Below are 9740 nucleotides of genomic sequence, written 5' to 3'. Positions count from 1 at the left end.
AGCCCAGCTCACAGACCCCAGCTAATGCCTGCCATGAGCCCAGCTCACAGACCCCAGCTAATGCCTGCCATGAGCCCAGCTCACAGACAGACTGGGCTACAACTACTACCCGCCTTCCAGGGATACGCACGGCTTTTTTGTTTTATCTCAGCCAGCTGCTGGCTAGCGCACCAGTTTCCTACTGTGTGGACACAGAGTACCACAGGCCCAGTGGCTGGGAACAACCCGGCTTTACCTGCAGTTCTGGAGGTCAGAAGTCTAAAATGGCCCCGTCAGCTTGGGGGAGGATGACCACATAGGCTGAAGCCACAGGAGAGGTGCTGTGGTGAGTGGCTGCAGTCCTAGCCACTTGGGAGATGGACTGAGGACCATGATGTGGCCAGACCCTGTCAAAAATACCAGCTCTCCCTCCTTCACTCTCTCGTTCTCACTGAGAAAAAAAAAAGGAGCCTGAAACGATTCCCTCTGAGCTGAAACGGGCTCTGGCAGGCTGAGCTCCCCTGCAGAGGCTTTTGTGACTTCCGGAGGCTGCCCTGGCTCGAAGCCAGTCGTGGCCTTCTTAGGTCCTCTGCCCTGACCTCGCTTCGTCCTCACACTGCCTCCTCTGACCCTCCTGTCCTCCTCTTTCATTCACGGAGACCCTGGTGAGTACCTTGGGTGCACCTGGATGATCTCATCTCAAGGTCCTTAATCACATCCCATCTGCAAAGAGGGCCCCTTTTGCCATGTTACTAATGAAGTCACAGGTTCGAGGCTCAGGATGTGGCATCTCTGGTGTGGAGCGGGGCTGGTAATTCTACCAACCACCACGGTTTCATCACCGTGCCAGGAACCAGCAACTGGGGTTTCCTAAACCTGAGCCCACGGCTGGACTTCAGGGAGTCGGTAAAACCCTCGAGACCATCTGCACACGTGCCGTGTGCCTGTGTGTGCTTCTCGGGAGCACTCACAGCCTGCACGCTTCTCATGTGAGCTGAGCCCTCTGTGAGAGCCCCAGGCCTGAAGGCGGGAAGAGAGCGGCTCCCAGTGCCATCCCTGTCGCTATCAGAACACAGACACGAGTCCCCATCAGGAACGTCCGCCACGTCTTCCTCTCCCCCTCTAGTGACACGCAAGATGTCTCCTCAGACAGACGTGCCTGGAGTCCAAGCCTCCGAGCTGAACAAGTCCCCCAGCGAGCTCCAAGGGCCACAGCGACTGAAGACTAAGGACAGAATGGGGCGGGGCCGAGTTTCTACCTGTCCAAGTTCACACCACACAAGACCCCACCAAAGCCTCTCACTCTAGGTGGAGAAAAAAGCCCCCTCCTGGCAGAGCAGCGACCTCGGGTCCTGGCCCTTCTTTCCCTCCTCCGCTTCCCTGGGAGAGGCTCGAAGCCGGCTGAGACTCCCTGACAGCTCTCCTGGATGGCCACCCTGCACGCTGCTTGCCAAAGGCCAGCAGCCGCACCAGGATTATGGACTCTGGGTATGAAATTGAGTTTTTTCGTCTGAATCACAATAATTTTCTTTCCTTTTTTTCTTTCATTTTGCCAGAAGGTACATGTGCACTTGGCAGAGAGACACAGAGAGAAAGAGAGAGGGAGAGGGAGAAAGCATCGTTCCTGTGAGGGAAGGTCACACCACAATCCCCTCTCCATCTCCCCTCCTTTTGGGATCCTGGGCAAATATCCATGCCTGGTATGTTTCTTCAAGATGCTGGGTCCGGGACTTGAACCATGCAGTCAATCATGTGGGATTCAACTGCCTTAACCATCATGCCACGGGCTGACCCAGAGCAATTTTTCCTAGTTCAAGTAACTGCCTCAGGGAAGAAAGCTGTACAGCCGGGAGCCCCGCCGTGCGGGACAACACGCTCACTTACTTTGACTGCTGTGTCTGCCTGGGCCAGGTGCCATCTTCGTTTTGGGGCTCAATGACGAGCACCTGTGTGAACAAGGAAACCGCGGAATGAGGAGAGCACAAACCACTGTACTCCACTCCTGGGCGGAGCCGTGCTGGGGCAGCCCAGGCCCTCCTACCTGACCCTGGTACAGCCCGGCGTCCTGGACAGTGTTGTCTAGCTTGCTCAGCTGCTCGTAGGTGTTGCTCATGTATTTGTTCCAGAGCCGCGTTTCACGCTCCGCGGGGATGTTGAACAGCTTCCGCATCTCCTTCTCGATGGTTGCTACGGCCAGGCAGAAACAGCCCTCAGGGCTCTCTCCAGACGCCAGACTGAAACCAGCCATGGCAGACTACCACTCCTCCTCCCACCTGGTCAGGCCCTCTGGTCAAGAGTTCGAACCACCTTCGGCCCCATGGTGCCCCTAAAGCCACCACCTTCCACGGGCGTCCTCTCGCAATGACATGCCCAGAACCTCACCCTACACCTCTCCTGGTGACGTGGGTCTCATTTACAGTAGGGAAGTAACATACAGGGTGAGAAAGCTTATCCTGGGAGTTAAGACAGATCTGGTTTCCAAAGCTAATTGAGTTACTTCTGCACTTCTGCACCCCTGCATCTTTATGATCACATGACAGATGGCCAAGGCCCACACCCAGCTCTCCAGGAGAGTCCCCTGGGGAACTGGCCCCAGGTCAGAACTGCCAATCAGGTCTGAGAAGCTGGGAGTGACAAACATGAAGAGGGCATCCCACTTCCCTCCTGCCAGCCAGAGTCTGCGTTCTCTCACCAGGTACCCAGGGCCACAGCCCGCCCACTCACCTATGGTGTCTGCCTTGCTGAAATGGCAGCTCAGCACATTGGTGGGGTCGCTGTTCTCGCAGAGCTTCAGCTCCAACAAATACACCTCCACTTTACAGTGCTTCACAAACAGGCCGTGCTCCACCACCTGGGAACGGGAGGCAAGCTGAAGGGCCATGCTCCACACCCAGGAACGGGAGGCAGGGCAGAAGGGCCGTGCTCCACACCCGGGCAGGCTTGGGAGCAACGCATCTCATCAGTCACACAAGGTGAAAGCCTTAGCATGGCCAGTTTCTGTCAGTGACCAGGGGATCAGAGGGGCAGATTATCAAAGTTGCCAGCGCCTGTCCGAGGGGTTTAAAAGTCTCCTTTCCACTGACCAAGAGCGCCTGATAGAACCAGAGAGACCTGCTCCCCACTGGTTTTAATGCCACACCAAGGCCTCCAGATAGGTCTCAGCAGGTCAGCTTTGAACACAAACATCTAGTTTCAGACTTGGCAAAGTAAATTCTACTCAACTACTCTTCCCTCTTAAAATACAGGCCTGTCAACAAAGAGGAATTACTTTTCTATAACACAGCACTAAGACAGCCACCAGATGATCAATACTCAAACTTCAAAAGCTAATTAAAGGTCAGCCACGTGGCTGGTTAAGATGGTGGTTAAGGAGACCAGCAGTTAGCGTAATGGTTATGTCGCTGAACTCCCATGTAGCCAATTGCAGTTTGAGTCCTGGACCTGGTGGCTTAAACTCACACCGGGTGCGTGTGCGTGCGTGCCCAAGATCCCGAGAGGAGAATGGAGGGGAAGGGATTGCGGCGTGGCCATCCCCCCGGGGTTGATTTCTCGCTTTCTGTCTCTAGAGAGCACACTTGCCCTATAGCAAAACCCTCTCCAAAAAAAAAAAAAAAAGAAAAAGATGGTGGTTAAAGTGACTGGACCCCACAAGGCTGACTGTGTAGTTCGATTCTCAGACCCAATGGCTTAAAAACATGCCAGGTGCAAGTGCGTACAAGCCTAGGATCCTGAGAAGAAAAGGAAGGGAGGGGATTATGGTGTGGTCATTCCCCCGGCGTGTACTTTCTTACTTTCCCTGTCTCTCTTTGTCTCTCTCCAGTGAGAGCACATGCCCTGTAGCAAATTTAAAAGAAATAATAAAAAGTTTTTAAAAAATCTGGGTTTCTGTTCCAGGGCCTACCTGCCTTCAAAAAGCTAATCTCTGAGTTACAACTGTAACTTTTAAAATTACTCAACAGTGCAGCCAGAGACTCCTAAGTCCAGGGGAAAAAGCAGAATCGGAACGGTTTAGAAGAAAACGAGAAGCAGTATGTTACTTTATGGCCCTATAGTCCAAATCAACTTTCTCTTATAGAACCTTCCAGAAAATGCTTGCACAACACCACTGGACACACGCCAGGCCGTGAGCAGCTCTGATTTTCTGCAGCCACTCACTGGAACATCCTGAGGGACAACCTCACTCACCACCACGCACACCCACCATTTCCTAAAGAGAAACAGAAGCAAAGCCTCGACCGCCTGTCTGTCCAGTGTCCCCAGGAGATGACACACGGGCCGGCGTGACCACGGAGGCACTCACCTTTCTGACGATGGGCTGCTGGCCTTCTACACAGCCGTACCAGTTTAGTAACTTGTTCCAGGCCTCCGTTGGGACCAACACATAGTCCAGTTCATCAATTAAGTGTTCTTTCAAGGTCTGGCTCTCAGGATCTGGAAAAGGAAAATCATGAATGACTCTCTACCCAGACCCATTTGTTTTACATGATCTTTCTGTATGTTTCAGAAATAAGAAAATGCTGTGTTTACTGGAACAGATACCAAATTGTTAAGAGCCGTAACACAGAACAGACCTGATGGCGCTTGACCTTAGTCACGTGTTCTGAACGTTACACAAGAAACTCAGGTTTCTTTGATAATTGCGGGGCAGTGACATGGTGGTTAAGGGCGCTGGACTCCCACAGAACTGACCATGGTTCGAGTCCCAGACCTGGCAGCTTGCTTTCTCTCTCACTTTCTCTCTGGTGAAATAAGTGAATAAAGTTAAATAAAAGTAATTTTTAGAAAAGAATTATTTAACTTTATTATTATTATTTTAATTTGACCAGAGAGGGACAGAGCGAGAGAGGGGGGGAGAGAGAGAGAAAGAAAGAGAAAGCGAGAAAGCAAGGCACCAGGTCCAGGACTCAAACCAGTCAGGCGTGGGAAACTAGCACCCTTAACCACCACGTCACCTGCCAGTTCCTAAATAAAATAATAATTTTTTTTGGAGGTTTTTGCTATACGGTGCGTGTGCTTGCCAGAAAGACAGAGGCAGAGAGGCAGAAGGCGAGAAATCACCCCCCAGGGGGGATGGCCATCCCGCAATCCCTTCTCCTCTATTCTCTTGGGCACACATGCACGCGCCCGGCAGAGTTAAAGCCACTGGGTGTGGGACTCAAACTGTGGTCGACTACATGGGAGTCCAGAGACTTAGCCATTACACTAACTGCTGGCCCTGCTAAATAAAATAATTCTTAAAAAAAAAAAGAACATTCAACTTGTGCCTACCACAGAGAGGCCACATTACTAGAAGGGAGAAGTGAACATCCAGGGTTTGAAACCCACTCTCACTTCCCATAAACACCCCCTCCAGGAACACTGGAAACCACTGTCCTCCCCCAGGCCAGGGAAGCCAAAAAACAAGGAAAGCAAAGAGTACCCACAGGGTGGGACTCTTCTGTAACTCAAGGCAGACATTAAAAAGAAAAACACCATGGGACCAGCAGTCAGTGTAATGGCTATACCTGAGGCAGTGGAAAGTACTCAAGATCAAACAGGCAGAAAGTGGGGCCAGCAGGTGGCGAGGTGGTTAAGGGCGCTGGACTCCCACATGGCTGACCGTGGTTCAAGTCCTGGACCTGGCAGCTTGCTTTCTCATTTTCTCTCTCTCTCACTCTCACTGTGTCCCTCTCAGGTCAAATTAAAAATAAATAAATAAATAAATAAATAAAGTTAAATAAAATAATTCTTAAAAAAAAAGGAGGCAGAAAGTAAGAAGGATGTTGACAGGGACTCAAAGGGAGGGGCGAAGGGTATAAACTTTCAGACACAAGCACTCTCTGAGAATAAAATAAAATAAAATTCAACACTGACCCTATAGCCTACTGGTTATAGAAGCCAGATCCCACATGGTTAAATGGTTTCAAATCCCAGCCATGAAAGCTTGAGAAACGCATTGGACGCATGTATGTGGCCAAAATCCCAGCAGAATGGAGAAACGGAGAAGGGACTGTGGTGTGACCGTGCTCACTAGGACGTGCTCTCCTCCCCACCTTGGGGAGCACACACGCCCTCTGACCATTTAAATGAAAAAAAAAGAGAGAAAGAGAATTTTAAAATACACCATGATCAATCTTCAGTGACGAACTTTCCAGAGAAGCTCTGACAGCTACCAACAAGGACAGACCAAGCTTTTCTTTTCTTTTCTTTAAAGAGATTTTTGCTATAGGGCAAGCGTGCTTGCCAGAGACAGACAGAAAGGGAAAAAAGTATCCCCCGGGGGACGGTCACGCCACAATCCCTTCTCCGCCACTGTCCTGTCGGGATTTTGAGCATGCACAAGCAAGCATGTGGTATGAGTTTTAAGCTGCTGGGTCTGGGACTTGAACTGCGGTGGACTACACAGGAGTCCAGTGACATAACCATTACGCCATCTGCTGGTCCCCAGATCAAGCTTTTCTATCCAGGAATAGCAGGGAGATCTGGGATAGCACGACCCCCGAACACTGCCCCCATGACTGACTCCTGGTGCATACGCGAGAGGAGCAAAGGAGGCGGGCAAGTCCCACGGATACAGACCGCGCTCCATCCTGCTAAGACTTCTCCCCTCTGCCGCTTGATGATGCCTGGGGAATGTCCAGCCCCCAGAATCGTCAACTTTGCAAATAAACCTCCACATTCTTTATAGATCACCCAGTCTCACCACCTCCTGGCTCGCTCCTGGGATGGGGGCTGCAGGGCTGCCACGTCCCCATGCCCTCCCTCAGCCTTGCAGGCTGCTCCTCAGGGATTTCCATTAGCCACACAGGAAGCCATCGTGTTCCAGATACACAAGACTTCGGGTCACGGCCCAGGTGTACACGCAGCTAGAAACACAACAGCCTACCGCACCTGAAAAGAGTCCTGAGTTGTCTATCGGGCCAGGAAACAGGTTGCGTTCACCCACACTATACATATCCCAGCTGTCGAAGCCCACGTACTTCTTCCACTGCTTGAACCACCGGCTGTCGATCAGATACCTAGAGAGAGACAGAGTCTTACTGTAGCAGGAGCCCTGAGGTACTGAGTTTCTGCAGCTGGTCCCTTAATCTTTTCCCACTAAAAAACACTGCCTCAAAAGCAGGAATAGGGGCCAGGCCTCGCGTGACACAGAGGACCTGCACTAGGGCAGGCTGTCCACTAAGTGAAATGACTGTTGAAAGAATTAGTAGGACCAGCCAGGGGGCAGTGGTTAAGGTGATTGGATCCCAAATGGCCAACTGTGCAGGTCCCAGACCCAGTAGTTTGAAAAACAAAATTAGGACCAGTGGATGGCACAATGGTTATGTTGCTAGACTCCCATGTGGTTGACCTGAGCAGTTTGAGTCCTGGACCCAGTGGCTTAAACTTACGCCAGGTGCATGTGCGTGTGTGCCCAAGATCCTGAGAGGAGAATGGAGGAGAAGGGACTGCAACATGGCCATCCCCCCTGGGGGGGGGGTGATTTCTCAGTTTCTATCTCTCTGTTTCTGTCTTTCCTGTGAGAGCACATGCCCTATCAAAAACCTCTCAAAAACAAAACAAAACAAAACAATTCCACAAAATCCCAAGATGTGAATGGAGGAGAAGGGATTGTGGGTGGTTATTCCCCCTAGGTGGCTGATTTTTCATTTTTCTCTCTCTGGCAAGCACATGAACTTTATAGCAAAACTTAAGTAAATAAATAAACAGATAAAAGGAAGGAAATGCTGGCTTCAAATGCTTATTTAAATGGAATCTTTCTGTAGGGAATAGTGTATTTGCTAATTAACAAGTCATTAATTTCATAATAATCTTTGTAGAGGTCCTTGCCCAGGAAGACAGTTTGATTACACTGCTATGCTCAATGTAAACATTAATTTTCTTTCTGAAAATGTTATAGTAACACCAACTGCTTCAGTTTCCCTTTAAATCAAATGAGATATCTAAAAATGTACATTCAGGGACCAGCAGATGGCATAATGGTTACGGTCCTGGAGTTCCATATAGTCAACCATGGTTTGAGTCCCAAACCCTATGGCTTAATCACACAAAGCAAGTCTAAGATCCTGAGAGGAGAATGGAGGAGAAGGGATTGCAGTGTGGCCATCCCCCTGGTGGGTGATTTCTCGCTTTATGTCTGTCTCTCCAGAGAGTGCACGCACCCTATAGCAAAAATCGCTGAAAAAAAAATAATAATAATAAGTATGTTCATATGTGTATACATACACAAATGCATGTGTTTACACTATAAATCACAGTGCCTAGGTACATTCAACTTGTCAAAAAGCATTAAATTGGGCATTACATTAGCTGTTTTACAATTACGACAGAAGGAGGGGGGAAATCTCTGTGGGGCAACACATAATTACATTGGTGAGTCCTTCCAATTTTATAACCAACCAAGGTCAGAGAAAATGAGGCACCTTCTCAGCGGCCACGAGGCCAATACATACATCCAACTCGCCAACACATGCTTTTCCCTCCAAATTCCTTGAGCAATAATTCCTCCAGAGACTTCTACTGTGTGATATAAAAAGAAAAAACTTTTTAAATTCTCTCTCTTTTTTTAGATTTTTCCAAAGGGCACATGTACTCCACCAGAGAAAGACAGACAGAGAGAGAGAGGGAAAGTGAAAAATCACCTCCCCCCCACCCCCCCACCCCCCAGGGAGGATGGCCACGCATCAATCCTGTGTCCTCTATTCTCTTGGGATTTGGAGCATGCATGCACACACACATACACACACACACACACACAGCATGATCTCCAAGCCTCTAGGTCTGGACCCAAATCACTCAGCCAGCTGTGTGAGTTCCAGCACCTTAACTTCCACACCACCTGCTGGCCCCTCCCTGTGTGATTTAAGTCTATCCTATTAACCTTCCTCTGCTTCTGCTGAGTAATAGCCCCATGCAGAGTACTTCAACCTCTGCTTGCCCCACCTCGCCCAGGATGAGCACCACCAAGGGCACCTGAACACCTCCTAACCCCAGTGTTTGTCTTCTCTGCTCAGTTCCTGAGCAATGCTCAGTCATACTCAATGCAAAGCCTGCCCCAATGACACCACCCAGAGTCTCTCCACTGGTGCAAAGTATTGTCCCTTCTATTAAGAAGTCTCAAGTTCAGCCGTGCACTTCTAAGCCCTGGACTTTTAATCTTCTATCTGTAGAGGTCCAGGATCTAGGCTACCCTCCGCTCCCACTCTGAGATGCTACTGCCACAATTATTTTTCACATTTGCTACCAAAATGATCTATACGCTGTTCAGCTTCTAACCCTGACTTCTGCTCTGCAGTTTACAAGTTACAAAGTATCTACTTCTGGTCTTCGCCTCTAACTCCCCAGGCGGGTAAACCGAACACGGGACCCTGGATCTGGTGGCTAGGCCCCGAAGTCCGCGAGGTGTGGACACCTTAGCCCAAGGTCACAGGACGAGTCCTCGATGCTAAAGGGCTCTCCCCACCCTAGAGCCCCCGCGAGCGCTCCTCATCCCCACGTCCTGCCGCCCGGGCGCCCGCCAGCCCGCCTCCAGGCAGACTGGGCCGGGACGCCCCCAGCTCGCCTATGCCGTCCCCGAGCTGTTCCCGGAGTAACTCTCCCGAACGGCAGGTGTCAGGCCACTCTTTCAGGGTCACCAGACACCACCCCCGCTCGGCTCCTACCCAAGCCGAGGAAAAGCGGCCTGGGCTGCGGGCCCGACCTGGCCCCGGCTGTGCGCGGCGGCCGCCGGCCCGGTGCTCACCACTGCGCCCCCCGTTGGAGCGTGGTCCTCATTAAGGCTC

At 50.8% G+C, this 9740-nt stretch overlaps 1 protein-coding gene across 3 annotated transcripts in view; it reads right to left on the bottom strand.

Annotated features, from left to right (window-relative positions):
* The window catches only part of USP4 (ubiquitin specific peptidase 4), a gene marked incomplete at its 5' end in the record, with an annotated part of 56807 nt that extends 47067 nt beyond the window's left edge, over positions 1 to 9740 (bottom strand). For all 3 annotated transcript variants that reach the window (XM_006170962.2, XM_006170964.2, XM_027769312.1), the window contains 6 exon segments: positions 1864 to 1925; positions 2021 to 2166; positions 2704 to 2830; positions 4280 to 4410; positions 6850 to 6977; positions 9701 to 9740. In XM_006170962.2, coding sequence (XP_006171024.2) covers positions 1864 to 1925; positions 2021 to 2166; positions 2704 to 2830; positions 4280 to 4410; positions 6850 to 6977; positions 9701 to 9740 — 634 coding nt within the window.

The sequence above is a fragment of the Tupaia chinensis genome, unplaced genomic scaffold (assembly GCF_000334495.1).
Source record: "Tupaia chinensis unplaced genomic scaffold, TupChi_1.0 Scaffold149184_1, whole genome shotgun sequence".
Lineage (NCBI taxonomy): Eukaryota > Metazoa > Chordata > Mammalia > Scandentia > Tupaiidae > Tupaia > Tupaia belangeri.
Note: the sequence above shows the minus strand (reverse complement) of the source record. Positions and strands in the feature narration are given on the sequence as shown.